General features: G+C 46.5%; 3 protein-coding genes across 12 annotated transcripts; 1 reads left to right on the forward strand and 2 right to left on the reverse strand.

The window, feature by feature from the left end:
* Nucleotide 1: 1 nt before the first annotated feature.
* LOC114868072 (protocadherin Fat 4) lies at nt 2-13021 on the reverse strand. The gene is made up of 16 exons (XM_029171394.3): nt 11438-13021; nt 11064-11289; nt 10594-10935; nt 9425-10335; nt 9152-9326; nt 8890-9070; nt 8541-8791; nt 4127-8449; nt 3953-4054; nt 3498-3793; nt 3321-3406; nt 3065-3244; nt 2864-2991; nt 2553-2770; nt 2222-2480; nt 2-2051 (listed from the first exon to the last, which is right to left on the reverse strand). The coding sequence occupies exons 1-16, from the start codon at nt 11489-11491 to the stop codon at nt 682-684; spliced, it is 9102 nt and encodes a 3033-aa protein (XP_029027227.1). The 5' UTR covers nt 11492-13021; the 3' UTR covers nt 2-681.
* A 141-nt stretch (nt 13022-13162) lies between these two features.
* Nucleotides 13163-15628, reverse strand: hmgb1b (high mobility group box 1b). 2 transcript variants are annotated; one of them, XM_029171410.3, is made up of 5 exons: nt 15487-15628; nt 14306-14461; nt 14055-14200; nt 13797-13971; nt 13163-13728 (listed from the first exon to the last, which is right to left on the reverse strand). In XM_029171410.3, the coding sequence occupies exons 2-5, from the start codon at nt 14450-14452 to the stop codon at nt 13606-13608; spliced, it is 591 nt and encodes a 196-aa protein (XP_029027243.1). In that variant the 5' UTR covers nt 14453-14461; nt 15487-15628; the 3' UTR covers nt 13163-13605. The 2 variants fall into 2 exon arrangements, with proteins under 2 accessions (XP_029027243.1, XP_029027244.1); XM_029171411.3 differs by lacking the exon at nt 15487-15628 and adding an exon at nt 15143-15283.
* Nucleotides 14630-18281, forward strand: LOC114868074 (testis-expressed protein 26-like). Of its 9 annotated transcripts, none has more exons than XM_029171406.3 (8): nt 15002-15132; nt 16425-16497; nt 16707-16791; nt 16883-17045; nt 17139-17295; nt 17426-17614; nt 17682-17843; nt 17946-18281. In XM_029171406.3, the coding sequence occupies exons 2-8, from the start codon at nt 16485-16487 to the stop codon at nt 18071-18073; spliced, it is 897 nt and encodes a 298-aa protein (XP_029027239.1). In that variant the 5' UTR covers nt 15002-15132; nt 16425-16484; the 3' UTR covers nt 18074-18281. The 9 variants fall into 9 exon arrangements, with proteins under 9 accessions (XP_029027241.1, XP_029027231.1, XP_029027233.1 ...); XM_029171404.3 differs by lacking the exon at nt 15002-15132 and adding an exon at nt 15672-15800; XM_029171399.3 differs by lacking the exon at nt 15002-15132 and adding an exon at nt 15678-15800 and having other exon boundaries at nt 16696-16791.
* The last annotated feature ends 3 nt before the right edge of the window (nt 18282-18284 follow it).

The following is an 18284-nucleotide window of genomic DNA, read 5'->3' on the forward strand; positions in this document are numbered from 1 at the left end:
TTAAGTTTGCTGCTGTAGCTGTAGCCGCTAAATATAATAAACTATAAATAAACTTAAATATATCCTAGTTTGCTAGTTTATTCTATGACTGTAATTTCTAAATGTTTATGGTGTTAATTCTTATATGATATCCCCAGTGTACGCAAATGGTTAAAGATTACAGTAGATCAGCTCTTTTCTAAATCTATGGGGTCTGTGATTATCTGTATTTAAATGTCTGTGGCTGTATACAAAGTTCACACTGCATATAAAGGCTTTAGTGTAATTAGAAATCATTTTGTCGAGCAATATGAAATACTGTATTAAAAATGTTTAGCCATTATTTTATGCAACATGAGATAATTTCTTTTTTTCGTTTTCTATTTCACAAAAATCAGACTTCCAAACTTTTGCATGTGTAGTTGTGATCGTATCAGATACTTCTGTAATGGCAGAAACCTTCCAAAGCAGACAACAAAAAGAGGCTAGTTTGTATTTTCTAGTTTGTGCTTCTACTGTGAGCTACTTACTCAGGGTAAATCCAGGACAACAAAAAGCATATCATTAATTTGAAGTCTGATTTATACTGTATGTAAATGCTTAAGGATTAAGCATTGCATTAAATATATAAGCATATACATTAAATATACTCAATAATATACCCTTTAAGTCAGGTATGACGCACAGTCTGTATGATGACCCTCAAATAAGTTCTCCTGCATCACTTTGCATATTAGAGCCAGGTGCAGGAGGTAGTTGTGCAATTTCCTCAAAAATTGGAGCATAGCTAATAAAAGGTAGGTTCATATTTAATGCTTTTTCCCATTCAACAAACATGCTGGAGGAAATACTCTTAGGCTTCTGCTGATCTGCAGTCGAGGGGGCTTTGAATAGAGAGTTTAAGGAGGAATTATTGTCTTGTGTGACTCCTGCTGACGGAGGCAACTGGTCTGGTTCACTTTTACCAGTGCTGGTTACTGAGTAGTGTCTGCTTTCAGATTCTGAGCACGTGAATGTGCTCTCTGTTTCACTGTCAGAGGGGACATGGGTCGCTGGGACTGATCTGATGGGCCCGGGCCTTAATGCTTGCTGTAACGTTGTTCGCTCCAGATGAATGTTTAGTTTACTGATTTCTTCAAACGTCAGGTTTTGCACATGATGCAGGAGCTCTGGTTGGAGGAACGTCTTTGTGTAGAATGGAGGTGTGTGCAGGGACTTCACTGCATCGATCTTAGTTATTGCCCGCTTGTATAGGGAAGCTGCATTTTGAGGCCTCGTGGGGCGTTTTGCCTGCTCTTCACCGCAACATTCCTCTTCAAAACCTGCTAACAGCACCTTCAAATCGCCCCACTTCTTATGATCCTCATTCCCACACTTTGTGCTATAAGGGCTCTTGTGCCAGCTGAGTTTGAGAGACGCAGCGTCGGAATGAAACGAGCTAGAGATGCTCTCGGTTTCGTAATACTCCAACTCACAGTTTGGCACAAACTGAACACTTGACACATTCACATCGCAGTAAAACTCACTCACACTGAACCTCTGTGGATCTTCACTCGGCTCAGGTGCAACATCTGTTCTACTACAATCGAAGCGAAACGCAGCGTTGTCCGCTCCGTGCTGTGTTTTCTGTGGCAAATTATGACTCCAACACTGCGAGCTGAGCCGCCTCACTCTATAAAGCACAACCAGCATTCCTACAATCAGCAGGATCGAGATCAGAGGGAGAAGCACAGCGATGAGCCACATGGAGCTGCCCTGCACTGTGTGACACCAGTCAGGGCTCTCTGCTGTGGAGCTGCAGATATCACACATGTGGTTGGAGACATTGTGTAAACAGATGCAGGTGCGGTTCTGAGCAGCAGGTCCACACCACTGGCTTTGGCAGTGGGATGAGAGGCAGTGGGTCCAGGCAGCAGCCTTCTCAGAGCAGGCCAAGGGGATGCAGACACCTGAAGAGCTGCAGCTGGACTGGACCAGGGTCAGGCTTGGCCAGATGTCCACCATCACGCTGTGTTCACTGACAAGCAGATCGGAGCTGGTCGCGTTGAAATACTGCACGCAACCTGCAAAGCCTAAAGGAAAAACAAGACGGATTCATCCGTGTTAGTCCAGAAAACATGTATCAGTACACGGGCTGCATTCAAAACATTACAAAGTCACTAGATTGCTAGATATGGCATCTTCTATATGTAGTTCACGTGACAATATAAAATATTTAATTTCCCTTTATTTCATTTCCTACCAGAGTGTTGGAGCTTTGAATCAGCTGTCACAGCCGCTCCAACAACAATCTTTTCCACAGTAACAGGAGTGAATTTCATCATTTGGTGAGTGACGTTCAGGACTGGATTATCATCTAGAAGCAGGAGCGTGTTCTGTCCATGGCTGATTATTAGGACAACATGCCAGAGTCCATCAGCCACTGGAGGTTCTACAGCGATCTCTGACTTGTGTCCTGACACTGTGTCTCTGAAGATGAAAACAAGCTTCCCGTCTATGACCTGGAATAAAAGTAAAATATAGCCTCACAAACACACAGCAAACATAAATAATACTACATATTAAATACCTACGTCAAGCAGCAAATATCCAATCTGTGTGAGAACAGATATTAACACTCCACCATCTTTGGTCTTGAACTTAATGTTAATCAACGCTTGGTCTCCAGTGTTTTCCTCCTTTTCATTGTCCAACAGGTTTTTTAGCTGGAAATCTCTTCTGAACCTTTCCTTGACAAAATACTCAACGTATTCATTGCTAGTAAACCTCAGTGCGAGCTCCTCTGATGTTGCTGTTTTAAAATAGATAGAGAAAAAAGCATATTCATGCCCATTTTCATTTGACACATCACATGTACAGTACGTATATTGCTTTCATTGTTTACCTCTGGCACAGTTGCTGCCGGTAAATGAGCCTCTGCATTCACAGTGATGATGGGACCAAAGGTCATGGCACACGCCGCCGTTCTTACATGGGTTGTTGTGACATGGTGACACAGCTGCTCGAGGGCACCTTCATAGAAATACATGTTAGAAACAAATAAATACATGTCCTTCCAGCGTTTTAATGAGGGCATCAGTTTCACCTGTCAAGGATGTTATACGTTGACAGGGCCATTGAAGGTCTCAGCAGGATTCCATTTACTTGAATGTTTCGAATGCATCCTACAAAGTCGTGAGACTTTATATGAGTCGGCTGCAGTAAAATCAACTCAATGGTCCTCAGTCCTCCAAATGTCATGTTACTGTTGCCAACATCGAGTGTCCTTGTGAGCATAAAGGCAGAGGATGATGTAGAAGCAGTGTGAAATAATAAATAAATAATAGTAAAATTACTGCTACCTCTGTGAATTGCTGCCGTCATTCTGTGAGAAGCAAAAACCACTGTTTTCAACATCTGTGCAGTTGTCCACATGTACAGAACCCATCTGTCATATGCAAACGTTGGTGCATTAGTCTTTTTTTCTGAAACCACCTCCTGCTTGGTTTTGTCTGTGTGTTGATATCTTTGAAACTCACATTCCCGATCCTTCGAACGGTGATGCCGTGGAACTGCCCGTCTGCCACCTGCTTGGTTGTTTGGAGCTTCACAGGTCCTGAGCCCAGGTCATAAGAAAGGTGTATGGTTCCGTCCAGTATCTCTAGTGCCAAGTACTCCCTGCTGGAGCTGGGGTTGTATAAGAGGAGGGAGTCCTTCTGCACGGTGGCAAACTCCAAGGAGATTAGGTTGATCCTGCGATCTAATGGTGGAAACTCCATGAAGGAAAGCTCCTCAAAGCCATAACTGTGATCCTCACAGTGGACGCCGCTGACTCCTGGGAAGAGATGGAACATGATGTTAATGATGTGCAGACGAAAACCAGATGGCACCCTGCTGTGGAGAAGCCAAAAAATGTGTATAGTTGGATAAGAAAATATTGGATCTCTGGACAGGCTTTCCAATCTTTGTGCTCAACATTTAATGTTTTTCTCACCAAATGGACATTGACAAGCGAACCCTGTCTGTGAATTGGTGCAGCTGCCTTGACCGCATGGGGCTGATGTGCAGTGGTCTGTGAACTGCTCACACATTTCTCCTGCAAATTAAAAGTCCAACAACTTTTAATCTATTGGCACAAAGCACAGAATTTGTGTTGACCAAGGTTCACCTTCAAATCCAGGCGTGCAGCGACAGTCATATCCATCCTGTGTGGGAATGCACATTCCTCCATTTTGACACTGCAGCATCAGGCACTGGTCTCCGTCCACGGAGCAGACGGACCCCGAGAAGCCGCTCCGGCAGTGACAGTAGAAACTTCCTGCCATGTTCACGCACGTGCCGTCATTCTCACAGGGATTCAACTCACACTCATCAATGTCGTCCTGGCAGAGTGTCCCAGTGAAGCCCCGAGCACAGGTGCAGTTAAAGACCTCTTTCTGAGGCGACACGTAGATGACGGCCAAGCTTTCTAGCACTGCGACACTCTGGCTAATGAAGATGCTTTTGTGGCACATGGCTCCATTCCGACAGGGACTGGTGAGACATGGATCACTGGTGATGTGGGAAATAGCCACGCTGCTCTGAGCCTCTAGCAGTTTCTTATGTCCAGAAGAAATGCCACTGGCAACATCCTGGCTCAGATACTCACCGTTGTAATTTTTGACAGCAGCCAACAGAAGGATCTCTCTGCCGATATGTTTGATTCCAAACACGTGAGTCTTGGAGGCCTGCAGGTTGAACAGACTGTCCAGGGCTTTCACAAACTTCAGATACTTATTGGACAGAAACTCTTGCATGGAGGGTGATGACACATAGAATAATATGCAGTTATCTATGGAAGCGTTGGTGAACCCCTTGTAGTTGATATAGATGCTGTTGTTCACCGGGTAATGAAGGTGGTCCGTAGCTTCAATAGTTATATTAAAGGTGGCCTCTCCCTGGAAAGGAGAAGACCACAGCTCACACGTCCCGTTAGGGATTATGAACATATTGGTGGGCCCGCTTTTAATGGTGCAGCTGAATGAATCAGTCTCATCCTGGTCGTCAGGTCGGACGTTACCGATCATGCCCCCTTGAAAAGAGCTGCCAAAGTATTTCACCTCGATGAAGATATTTCTGGGCAGAGAGGGGTTGTCGTTTTCATCCACAATGGCGATGTGGAACATTGTTGTGGATGACAGTGGAGGAGTCCCTGAGTCCCTAACAGCCACCAGGATGCGATATGTCGGCGTTAGCTCTCGATCAGTGGGCTTTGTGCTGAACAAAACTCCGTCTGGGGTTAGTGAGAAGGGGCTCTCCGTTAACGGGTTGACCAACCAGAAAGTGAAAGGTCCCTGGTTTAACGCCGAATCAGCATCAAAAGCATTTAACCGCGCTACTATTGTTCCCTGGGGCTGATTTTCCTTCAGCTGAGCCTCAGTATAGGTGAGTTTGGGAGCGTTGTCGTTAACGTCATCGATGGTTACGATGACAGCAGAGGTTCCAGTAGCTGGAGGAGAGCCATTATCAGTGGCGGTGACAGTTAGGTTGAACACTGGATAAAGTTCTCTGTCGAGTGGAGAGTTTACTGAAATGACGCCGCTGCTCGCGTCGATGGCGAAGGAGTAGTTTGAGTTTCCATCTTCAATGCTGAAGAAGAAACGGTTCCAGTCCAAGATGGAGTCCTGATCCAGAGCGCTCACCGTCAACACAGACGTCCCAGCCGGGCTGTCTTCTGTCACGTTCACCTCATAAAGAGCAGAGGTGAACACGGGCGCATCATTTGTGTCGATCACGCTGATATGGACCAGAGTTTCATCTACATTCAGGCCAGTTATGACACCAGCGTTCTTCGCCATCACCTTTAAAACCACATTATTGTTGCCTTGTTTTCTCAAACTGCCAGTTGTGTATATTTCTCCTGAGAGTTCATCAACTTCGAAGCCTATGTATTTGTTCTGGCCAAACATCAAGTAAAACACCTGACCTTCAGGGCCTTGGTCATAATCTATGGCTGTCACTTTTCCTATTCTACTTCTGAGAGGCACGTTTTTTAACACTGAAAAGCTGAATTCCTTGTTAATAAATGTAGGCGTGAACTCGTTGACGTCTGAGATGTGGATCACAACATGTGCCAAACTAAATAATGTTTGACGACCTGTGTTTGATGCTCTGACTGTTAGATCGAACACCTGCTCTCGCTCATAATCAAAAACATCCAAAGTGGTGATTGTACCATTTCTCGAGTCAATTGCAAACTTATCCACATGACCAGCAGTGAGAGAGTAGAATATTTGCGAAAAGGCGCCTGAATCAGCATCGGCAGCTGTCACCGTCAGGACTTTAGTTCCAGTTTCTGAATTTTCAGGCAGTGAAGTGAGATACTCAGAGGACAGGAAGACTGGAGGATTATCATTCACGTCCATAACCGACACAGTGACATTTAACAGGCTACTTTTAGGGGCCCAGCCACTATCAGTGGCCTGGATTTGAAGCTGATAAACATCAAGAATTTCAAAATCCAGCTCAGTGACCAGTGTTAGAAGCCCAGAAGCTTCTCCTATAGAGAATGGTGCGTATGGCTTTTCCGGGTGGATGGAGTACACAATGGCTCCATTTGCTCCATTATCCATATCCTCTGCTTGAATCCTCCCAATTACTGATCCTATGGGCAAATCCTCAGGGACAGAGAACGTGACATCTGGTTCCCTGAAGAAGGGAGGGAAGTGGTTCCTCCCAGTGATTTCAAACATGATCTCAGTCTGTGATGATAAAGGGGGGGTGCCCCGGTCTTTGGCCACAACACTTAAGCATAGAAACACATTTACGCTGTCTGCTAAAGTTTGATTTAAGAAGATTCTCCCATCGTCAGCTTGGATCCAGAAGAAATCTGATGCATTGCCGCCATTCAAAGCATACTCAGTATTAGCGCTGCTATTACCCACATCAAGATCCACTGCTGTGAGCTGGAGCACCTCAGTTCCCACAGCCATGTCATTTGGGATAACAATCAGAGGCCGTAAAGGCAGAAAGCTCGGTGGGTGGTGGTTAAATGGTACCAGTCTCACAGCGACAGTGGTGCTGTTGTACAGAGGAACTGCGGCACAATCGAATGCAAAGACTGTGAAATGGTAAGTATAGTTATACCCAGTTAAAAGCTGCTTTGTATATACTTCACCAGTGGAAGCATTCACCCAGAACTCCTCATTCAAAGGGTCCATAAAATATACAATCTCCCTGTTTGGCCCCAAATCTGCATCCGTAGCAACAAGCTGCACAACAAAAGCCTCTGTCTCTGTTGTTTCAGGAAGGAGAACTGTGTAGAAATGGCTGACGAACACTGGGCTGTTATCATTGATGTCGGTGATCAGTATTGTGACGTCCGTGCTCACGCTCCACACGGAATCATTCGCGTTCACTCTGAGAATATAAAGATCCTGCACCTCCCTGTCCAGAGGCCGTTCCACAGTGATGCGGCCAGAGGTGGTGTCTATAGTAAAAGGCAGATCATCACTTTGGTCAGTTATAGAATAACTGATCACTGCATTGGCACCGATATCATCATCATAGGATGTCACCTGTAAAACTGAGTGTCCAACAGGAGCATCCTCAGGTACTGCAGCCAGAAAGGCTTGTGAGAAGCGCGGTGGGTTGTCATTCGTGTCCGAAACAACAATGATGACAGCGGCCCTGTCTCTGTGATGGGGGTTGTCTACCTCTGCAGCCTCCACAGTTAGATTGAATTCTGTTTTATATTCTCTGTCTAGACCCACAGAAGTACTCAGTAAACCGCTTTCAACGTCAATAGTGAAAAAATGATCGGTGTTTCCGTCCGTTATGTTGTATTGCACCGCACCGTAACTTCCCGAATCTGCATCTACAGCAAGAACATCACAAACCCAGGACGGAGGGGAGTTCTCCAGAACCTCGCACCTGTACTCGGCTTGTGTGAACTGCGGGAGGTTGTCGTTCACGTCACTAATGTTTAGGTGAATCTGTGCGAATGAGGAGAAGGGAGGTGAACCGGCGTCTCGGGCCTCGATCAACAGGGCGAACGACCTTCTGCTCTCGTGATCCAGAGGCCTCTCCAGCCTCAGCTCTCCGCTCAGCGGCGCCACGTGAAACGCGTCTTCGGAGTTGCCGGCAGCGAGGTAGAAGGAGACGGGTTGGGCTCTGCCGCTCGCTGCAGTAACCGTGGCGACCAACGCTCCCACCGGCGCGTCCTCCGACAGCGTGTCGGTCACGACGGCCACGCTCACCTCCGGAAACTCTGAGACGTTCTGGAACCTGACGCTGACGGTGGTGATGTCAAATTTAGGGTTTTCTCCACCGTCTTCGACGTGTACGTTGACAACCACGTCCTCCTTATTCCTGAGTGCGCCTGAAGTGAACACGGAGCCAGTGTGGGGATCGATTACAAACAGATCTGACGTTTGTCCGTAGAGAGAATAGCGCAGTTCTGCGTTGATCTCAGCATCGTCATCTGTGGCTGTTACTGCACAGACGACTGCACCTGTGGGAGAAAGCACAAAAATAAAAAAATAAAACTACACCACAGCCCCATGAGAAGCTGGTACCCAGAAGAAGGCAGCAAAATCTCTCACCCGGGTCCAATTCGTCGGGCACGTAGGAGACATACGGGCTGTTCAGAAACCGAGGCCAGTGGTCGTTAATGTCTCCAATAAGTACAATGACAAGCACCGAGCTGGACAGAGGATGAGTAGGATGCTTATCACTGCCAACCACTGATAACTGGTAAACAGCCACAGCCTCTCTGTCCAGTGTGTTGGTCGTAAACAGCTCTCCAGATGTTTCCTCTATAGCAAATGGTACATCTGTGTCCTGCATGAAGTACCTACAGTTCATCACATTTCATGAGTCTGTTGGAATGGGTTCTGACAAATGAAGGCACAATATGACTGAACGCGACACCTGTCAAATAGTCACATGTACCTTATTTCCCCACTGACGCCCTCATCGACGTCAGAGGCCGTTACCATGGCGAACACGGTGCCTGTGGGACTGTCCTCGGGCACTATGGTGTTGTAGACGTCTTCAGTGAACTCTGGAGGGTTGTCGTTGGTATCGTCCACTACCACATGTAAGCTGAGGGAACCCGTTAGAGGCGGGAATCCTGCAAATCACAGGGTGACCTTCATTACAGCAGACCGTTCATGACCTTCGTAAAATGCTGTTTAGTTTAGATCCGAATTACCCGAGTCGACAGCGATGATGGTGATGATATAAAGAGATTCCTTCTCCCTGTCCAGCGTTTGTAGAATCTGAAAAGTGCCGTTTGGAGTGATAGAGAACAAACCATCCGCATTTCCTTTTTCTATGAGATACGTAAGCTGGCTGTTGGCTTCTGAATCCTCATCCACGGCTGAAACCTGGTCAAATAAAGTCATTTAGAAATAATCATGACTCAGAATTCCTGCTAGTAATATTTAATTAGCTCTTACTGTGAGTGGCTGAGACGCATTTGTACCTGATGTGTGAGGTAAGACTGGTCTTCTTCATTCTCCCACACACGTATGACCAGCGTTTCTGGAACAAACACGGGAGTGAAGTCATTGACGTCCAACACCGTGACGCTGACGGTAGCGGTTGCAGACCTCGGCGCTGGCCCTTGATCGAAGGCCGTTATGATCAGCGTGTAGTTGGATAGCTGCTCTCTGTCCAGCTGTTCCACAGCCACCACGACGCCTCGAACCACGTCCACTGCGAATGGAGCCGCGGGGGTCAGCGCGTAACGCACCTGCCCGTTTCCCCCCGCGTCCCGGTCGTGAGCCTGAGGCTGTGACACGCTGGTTCCTCTGGGAACGTCCTCGGCCACGCTCAGGCTGTAGGTGCTTTGTGGGAACTGGGGGTCGTGATCGTTCACGTCCTGGACGTGCACTGTGAGGTTCAGGGTGGAGGTCATGCTGGGAGAGCCTCTGTCTGTAGCCGTTACCGTGATGGTCTTGGTTTCTTCCTCTTCTCTGTCTAGCTCCTCCTCCAGCTGAATCGCTCCGCTTGTTTCTCCAATGCTGAAGGCGCCACTGACATCCTTCAGGTAATACAGCACCTCCCCATTCGATCCCGCGTCTCTGTCCTCAGCCCGTACAGTTGCCACAACAGAACGCGGCGCCGCGTCCTCGGCCACGACGACGCTTGGGGCTGAAACGAACGCCGGAGCGTTGTCGTTGACATCAGTAACCAGCACTATCACGTGCGCTGTGCTGGTGAGCTGCGAGGACGCAGGCAGGACCCGGTCATTGGCCGTCACCGTCAGACTGAAGGAGGACAGGCTCTCCCTGTCTAACTGGGTGCTCAGGCACAAAGTGCCAGCTGGGCTGAGGAAGAAGACGCTGCCTTCGTCTCCGCTGGTCACTCTCAGGTGTAAGTCTCCATTGTCACCTAGCAGAGAGGAGAGAAACAAGTCTCAGAGGATTCACTGGCCCTTTAATGCACTTAATGCACAGAAACTGACGGAAGGGCTGTGGCACCTCGTGACCACTAGAGGGAGGTGTTTGCAAACCTGTGTTTATAGAGGGCGGCAACTCAGCATCTTCATGACCCACAGTATCTTCCCCAGAGCAACAACATGACAATGCTGGTGTTGGTTCTGAATTATAACGATGATTATATTATTTCAGATGTACTTTGTCCACTTACCAGCATCTTTATCTGACACATTCAAGGACAGGAAGCAGGTTCCGACCCGCGTGTCTTCACGCAGCGATGCATGAAAGGTATCCTGACTGAAGACGGGGGGGTTGTCATTCACATCCAACACGTTGAAGTACACCCTGACACTTGACACCCGCAAATCCCCCTGCTGCGCCGCCACCGTTAGAACGTAGAAGCTCTGTTCTTCAAAATCCAGGCTGCGGGATACGAGGAAGTCCCCAGAGAGGGGGCTGAGGAGGAACAGGCCCCCCCCATCATCCTCCTGCACTGAATACGTAACAGGCGAGCGGTCGTCAAACAACGTCGAAACCTTTCCCACAACTGTTCCTGCCAACGCATTGCATAGAGCGGAATTACTGTGGAGTAAAAACAGAAGGATCCGCGCTATGCTACATGCTAAAAACTGGCTGTGATACAGATCTATAATCTGAGGCCTTGCTGCACAGATGACTGACCTGGTTCAGTGTCTTCTTTCACTTCAAATGAATAAACAGTTTTAGAGAAAGCCATCTGCGTTCCCCATCTGCTGTGAGACTGTGAGCTGGCCGTGCCACGCTTGGGCACAGCATCAGCAGATGTATGATACCGGGAGGGAGGCATATGCTGCTCTGGAACAAAATCTGCAAACTGCTCCTCACTGCTCACATTTAGTGAGTGTCCAGGTGAGACAACGTTTAACACCTGAGGAAACACATTAGATACATGCAGTAGTAATGTTTAATAATCAATAATAAGTAATGTACTTCTATTAAAGCCAGTGATAAAGATGAAAAAATACAATTAAACCAAACTATTGCTGCTGCAAAACATGAGCCAAGAACCAACTTACCAGAAAATGAAATAGAAAAAGGTTGCATATTATTCTTTGTCCAATTAATTCCATGATAAAGTTTATAGTTTGAGATTAATTGCAGATCCTAAACAAAGCAAAACAAATGTGGCATAAAAATGAGAATCCGTGGAAACGGCACAGCGTTACACAAAGTTGGCTCCACACAGCACCAACAAAAGGAAAACCCTAAAAGCGGTGTCCATAGTGATCGCTCAAGATCCAGAAAAAAGTCCTATTAGGACTCCAAAATGCAGAGATCCAAGGTTTGATGCTACGCGTTATGTTCAATGACACCAAAAAGATCAATGAATTCCACTAGACTCTGCTGAATCAGTCCGTTTTGCATTCTGTGCAGGGAGTTTGCTATTGAGGTCCTTCAGTGGAGCGATGAAACGGACTCTTTGAACAGTCGCCTGCAGTAAGGTAGCCGAGAGGGAGCCTGTCTTGTTTCAGGTCATGTGGGGGATTCATTCAGAGAGGCATTCATGCAACAGCGAGAAGAAACAGGAGTGAGTCTGAATCACAGGTTTAAAGAGCGCTTACGTGAAACTGGCTCAGGACGCTAAAACCTGTGAATCAGCAGAACTAAAGCCTTTCACTTTGTTGGCGCAACTATAGAAAATAAAGCACAACTTGTTTTGATATACTGCAATAATGTTCACAAGCGTCTGGTTGCCATTCAAATTTAAATTAATTAGAAGTGTCTTTGAAATGGTTACATGTTTTGCAGCAGCCCATAATATACCTGAAACAAAGCAGAAGAGCTGTGACCCCAGTGATAAGAACATGCAGGAACATGAGGATGAAAGCTGCCTTTTGTGAGAACATTTCCAAGGACACCCTGAGACTTCCCTCATATCGGCGGACTCTATCAGAGGAGGACAGGTCTTTGTGAAGCAAAGGGCAATGCTGCTGAGAGCAGTCTGATAAATGTGACACGCGAGCCCCCGCTAAGTGACTGTGAGGCCACCAGGACTGTGAGACTGACTCCAATTACAGGCAGAGAGAAATCTAGCCCGGCCAAGACGCACAAAGGCCCCTGCCTGAACTCTGGGGGAGCAAACACCCAACACCAACAGCCTGTTTCTGAGACAGATGCACAACACTTGATTCTCTGTAATGAATGAGGTGCATGTGGGAACGGGCTTTTATTTTTAAGTAATATCTTAAGTATTATCTTTTTATATTGCTAGTTTGCTTTGTCATTTACTTGTTATGAGAAAGTTTTGTACAGGCAGAATGATGAATTCTTCATTATGTATAGAAGATGCAAAATGTAATGTAAATATTTTGCTATTTGCAATGAAGCATTCTAACTTCTAGACGCAGGGTGCCCCAAAGCCTCAAAACAGTGATGGAACCAAGAGCTTACATTAATTTTAAGGCTATCGGGGGGAACAGAGTTGGTGAAGATTAGCACAGGATAAAAAACAACAAATTATTAAATTCTAAATACCCACAAGGATAATTAACTCATTTGCTTAACTCCCATTTGCTTCGGCTTTAATTTGCCGGTTTCTATGTTCAGGCATCTGCACTCAGACAGGAGGATATTAATATCTTGGCCATTTTGATTGAAATATGAATGTTATGAAGTAAAAGTGTCTGTGTCTATTATATACTTTTACAGGTGAAACTAAATGCACTGCACCTGTGTCATGTTATGCCAGCGGGGATGTCTGGAGAAGAAAGCATACTTCTTTTAATAAAAAAAAAAGAAAAGAAAAAAAAACAACCTTTATTGAACATATTCTTAAATGTCAACAGCTGCATTTGATATTAGAGTGGTATTCAAAGAACAATAAAAAGACATTAGGACAAGACGTAAAAAAATATTTCTCAAAATAAGGAATAATTACACTACCAACTCAGAAATCTCATTTAGGTTGTAAGTTGTAACACCTAGACTAGTCATTTCCATACCGATCTGTAGTCCCCCTAAATTGTTACATAGTATGGCAAGGATAAAGAGCTACCACTAGAAAATCTCAAACTTAAGACATGTAGTGTTAACTTTACAAAAAATGAAGCATAACACTGTACATCTTAAAAACATTAAATATACACATGTTCTTGTTCAAGCTGTTTTCTGTTGCAGATGGTGAATTGAGTACATTAGGGTTATATGGCATAAACAGAACTTCGGGTCCCGACACACACACAATCTACTCATCATCCTCGTCGTCATCTTCCTCCTCCTCCTCTTCCTCCTCCTCGTCGTCGTCATCATCCGCTGCTGCAGCGGATCCTGAATCCACTTTGCCCTTTGTGCGGTAAGCAACAATATCCTGCAGAAAGAGACGAGCGCGTGAGAAGAGAAACTCGACTCTTGGCTCCTCGTGGCTGCGCTCGTTACCTTGTCATATTTCTCCTTCAACTTGGCCGCCTTCTTCTCATACGGCTGCTTCTCCTCTGCAGAGGAGCTGTTCCACAGCTCTCCCAGCTTCTTCGCCGTGTCCCCGATAGTGAGGCCAGGGTTCTCCCCTTTGATCTTGGGGCGAAAGTCAGCGCAGAACAGGAAGAACGCCGACCTGCAGAGGAGAAACATGTCATTTTGTTTAATCCTCTATGCACTTAGTCTTAATTATGATCAGGTAGTGTGATCAGAACATACGGTGGCCTCTTGGGGGCATTGGGGTCCTTGAATCGCTTCTTCTTTTGGCCCTTGGGAGGAATATAATTCTTCATCTCCCTCTCGTAGCGCACCTTGTCTTGTTTGGCCATGTCCTCGAACTTCCCCTTCTCTTTCGGTGACATTGTCTTTGAGGAAAACCACACGCTGCGTTAAAAGCTCTGGAAGATGCACGCTGCTTGAAATACGAATAATAAAAAAAAAAACAAGGTAGAGAGAGTAATTCGCTTTACCTTCCATCGCTCAGAGCATTTCTTGGAGAACTCTGCAAAGTTGACAGAGGCGTCGGGATGTTTCTTTTTATGCTCCTCCCGGCACGTCTGCACAAAGTAGGCATACGAGGACATTTTCCCCCTCGGCTTCTTTGGATCCTTCCCCATCTTGGCTCACTAAATAAAACAATGAAATGTTTTGAGTGAAACGCATCTGCCCATAAAAAGGCAGTGGCAATAACTAAATATCCCATAATGAACTGGCTGCTTGTGGCTTTGTCAGCTCCATCTATTGTTTAATGGGCTGGTGGGAGGGGGCGTGTGGGCTGACTGATGAGCCATTGTACTGTATGTAGAGGCCAGTGAGTCTCCTTTCAATTTTAATAACACGCATCCAAACACTTAGCTTGGTGACAGTGTGGCGCAACTGGAAATCACCAGTGTGTGATGTTATCTGGCGGCCTCCCTCTTTACACACAGGTCACACACCGGTGCTGGAACGTTACGCGCATACATTAGCATTAGCTCCCATCGCCTTTGATTGTTCGCTAGCCGTTAGCCATCATGGCTCTCGCTTTGTGTCCTGTAGCGTTTAGCCGTTAGCCGTGCTAGCGATTTTAAAAACGCTGGGGCGCTCATTTCAGGAGATTACTATTAAAATGGCTGATTACGCTGCAGACAATGCCCGCGGACTGTTTCCCTCCGTTGTCCTACAAACCGGGCTTATGTTTAACTACAGGGATTAACCGGATTATTGCGTTTGACATTTTTAATGAAAGTGACGATGAGAGTGGAGAAAGCTGCTCCGCCTGCATCTCCACACCCGGACTCCTCGGCACCTGTCATCGGTGAGCTCACCTCTTGGCTACCGTTAGCCGCTAGCTCGGACGCTAGCCACGTCAGCTAGCTGCAGGCTACTGGGCAGAGACACCCCGGCGGAAGTCGTGTTGACCCGGGCGGGGTGTCCACCTGGACGCGGATGAGTTATTGATGCGCTATCGCCTGCAGCGGAAGCCCGCGTGGACGTAGCAGGGCGCTGTTAGACAGCGGCAGGATAACGTTAGCATCCTTTCACCACAGTCACGCAACTGAACGCGTCCGTCGCCACCGTCCGCCGCGCAAAACGCGGCGCTGCCCGGTGTTCCGTTCGCGGCGGGCTCGTGCGCGTCGGCCACTAATAAATCAACGTTTGCGATGCTTACCCACGCAGCGGTAAACGAGCCCGGTCGTGCGTCGGTGCGTCTCAGACAATGGGACGAGAAGCACCGTCCCTGCGCGCTCCTCTGGCTACGAGCACCACTCTGTGTTTATCCCGAGCGTCGCGCTCCGGCTGGCGGACATTGGCTGCCGCCAACTCCCTGAAGCCGCTTATTGGACGGTCGGCGTGTGGGCCCCGGCTGGAGCCCGGTTGGTCGCCGCGAGCGCAGCGCTGCGGTGGCGCTAAACTCGAATGAGCAGCGGGTAACGATGGAAGAACGAGGCGGAGAGACGGTTCCGGCTGTTCACTGTGCTCACAGTCAGTGCACCAGGTCTTTTTCTATAGTATCTATACAATAACAGTATAGTATTGCGTCTTTTGTGCTTTAGAATTTTATTTTGTGAGACTAGTTGTAGTAGTAGTTGTGTAAATAAACAACGCCCTAAATAATTACCTATACAGTACTTATTAATAAACAAACAAATAAACAAACAAATTATCAAATTATTCATACACCTTTAGTCAAATTGTGTTATCAATAAGGGATAAGGCAGAGAAATATTTTTTTCTAAAATGAAAGAATGTTATGTTTCTAGTAAGATTTAAATATCAATACAGAAAATGCTTTCACACAAACTTTCTTCTCTTCTTCTGTTAAGAAGTTAGAAATAAATGATCTAATTTGCATTCAACATAGGATTTATGAGCATTATATTTAATTAGCTACTTTCCACTGTCAGTACCAAACTGTGACTGTTAAATTTTTAATACGTGTCCCATGCTGAGCAGCTCCCAGTGGCCTTTCAAATGTTGTAGGTTTCCATAACCACAGAGCATAGAAACATCCCGCTGGCTGCTCTGCCTCTGTTCACTTAAAGCCATTACCTGGAAGCTAATTGTTTTAACCACAGGCTTGAATTTAGGATTCATTGCGCTTTTCAGCAAAACACCCATTAAGTGAACCTTCATGCAGTAGGAGATGGAACGATTTTAATTACACCAATGGCAAACAAAGGTAAAGTAATTCCAGATTATGTAGACATAGTTATATAGTTTATTTGATTATGTTTTACAAATATGCTTATATAGTATAAGCAGAATAACTTCAAGTACAGGATGGTTATGGAACGTTTCACAGTTTTGTTTCAATGAAGGAGCAAGTGTACACACAGGCAAGTTGTCTGTTCTGCGTTTAATTTTTTAACATGGGCAGTTGTTTTGCAGCGGACAAACAGTGGTGGGATCCGTATGAAACGTCTCATAAACGACAGTTCATCTACCGGCCAAACGCAGCCACAGACATTGCCCTGTAAGATCTGTGTCTGCTTAATGTTCAGGCTGAATCTGTTTGTTCCTCGTGTTTCTAAGTGTTTGTCTATGTACATGTTCACGTACTGCAGGGTCCCAATGTCGACGTCGCTTATAGGCTCCCGTTCGCAGCTGGGACCTTTCGGCTCAACTCTGTACAATAAGGACTTTTGCTGGAAGTCAGCATGTAAACCTGAGTCCATTTGCACAGGATCAGCCTCAGGACACAGGAGAAACAACCCGCATCCGCGTCAGGTCAGTCCTTGGGTTGCGCTAGCCTCAGTTTAGCACTGTAGCTTGACCTCTTGCAGGTTATCGTGACCTTTAGATTAAACTGTCTTCTCCAAGTCCTTTATGATGTGGAGGCTGCCTAGAGATGCCAGACAAAGCCTTGAGTATGTCGGGTTCCCCTGTAATTGTGCCCCATCTGAAGCGGAGGTCTGTAGGGCCGTGGCAGCACAGTACCACTCCATCTACAGAGGGGACTTCGCGGGGATGCCTCAAGGTGGGTCAAGTCTGTTGGCTCAGACTGGGCCGTGCGAAAGCGTGCAGAAACAGCTGAGCTAAACACATTTACACATCAAAATGTCACAGTATTTCTCCCCACGGTGTGTTTTCCCTTACTTGTTTGATAGGATATGATCACCATAATGGTGCAGAAAGAAGAGGATCTGCAGCACAGTACGGCAGCCGTCACGCCAGGATTTCTACTGACACAGAGATGAGAGACAATTACCGCGAGCCGAAGCGAAACCCTGAACTGCTGAGTGATCGCGTTAAGGCGAGAGGCAACAGAGATCCTCCTGTTACCTGTCTGGGCATAGGTACCGTATGCCTCGAATGCATATCAATAAACCTCATCTGTTCCAATGATTTCTATGTGTGTTGCAGTTCCAACTGTCGTACAAAGGCGCATCCGCACTCAGCAGACAAGATCAGACTTGACAACCTATGAGAGGTTTTGTGGAAAGACAGTCACGGATGTCGCACCTGTGGTGAAGTCTCTTCTGCCCCCGGAGCTTCAGCAGTTGTGCAGGATTCCACCTGAGAAGGGTTGGCACCCACTTATTCCCTTTAGGATGTCAGCATCTGTTCCTGGTTTTGGTTTTGATGGACGGGGAACTGATGTCGCCTGTCTGTCTTTTGACCTTGCAGACAAAGAAGCTGTGATACGTGTTTTGAGTCAAGATTCTTCTCCAGCTGATGCGGAACAAGAAAATAAACTTCCTGCGCTAAATCCCAGTTCACCTGAGCGGATGTCTCGCTGGACAGGGCCTCTGTGAAGCTGTCTACTAATTTGTCCTTGTGTGTATATATATAACACATTATAGCACACTGTGAGTCATTTAGCAACTTGTGTGTGGTGATAATTACCTAATTAAGGATATTTGTTGGCCTTTGTGTCCCCTCATATTCTGCTGTGTGACAATGTGAAACCTGTTCACACCTCGACAAAGGACAGAATAAAACATGTGGCACAGATGAACAGATTCC

This window comes from Betta splendens, chromosome 13 (assembly GCF_900634795.4).
Source record: "Betta splendens chromosome 13, fBetSpl5.4, whole genome shotgun sequence".
NCBI classification, from domain to species: Eukaryota; Metazoa; Chordata; class Actinopteri; order Anabantiformes; family Osphronemidae; genus Betta; species Betta splendens.

Excerpts from the sequence above, each read along its gene's own strand:
- LOC114868074 (XM_029171398.3), top strand. The coding sequence starts at position 14,966 with ATGCCCGCGGACTGTTTCCCTCCGTTGTCCTACAAACCGGGCTTATGT. Across the intron at positions 17,046-17,138 it reads ACAACCCGCATCCGCGTCAG|TCCTTTATGATGTGGAGGCT; the intron begins GTCAGTCCTTGG and ends GTCTTCTCCAAG. Across the intron at positions 17,844-17,945 it reads CAGGATTCCACCTGAGAAGG|ACAAAGAAGCTGTGATACGT; the intron begins GTTGGCACCCAC and ends TTGACCTTGCAG.
- LOC114868072 (XM_029171394.3), bottom strand. The coding sequence starts at position 11,491 with ATGGAATTAATTGGACAAAGAATAATATGCAACCTTTTTCTATTTCAT. Across the intron at positions 11,290-11,437 it reads TTTTTCTATTTCATTTTCTG|GTGTTAAACGTTGTCTCACC; the intron begins GTAAGTTGGTTC and ends GTGTTTCCTCAG. Across the intron at positions 3,245-3,320 it reads GACGGCAGCAATTCACAGAG|GACACTCGATGTTGGCAACA; the intron begins GTAGCAGTAATT and ends TATGCTCACAAG.
- hmgb1b (XM_029171410.3), bottom strand. The coding sequence starts at position 14,452 with ATGGGGAAGGATCCAAAGAAGCCGAGGGGGAAAATGTCCTCGTATGCC. Across the intron at positions 14,201-14,305 it reads AATGCTCTGAGCGATGGAAG|ACAATGTCACCGAAAGAGAA; the intron begins GTAAAGCGAATT and ends TTTTCCTCAAAG. Across the intron at positions 13,972-14,054 it reads AATGCCCCCAAGAGGCCACC|GTCGGCGTTCTTCCTGTTCT; the intron begins GTATGTTCTGAT and ends TCTCCTCTGCAG.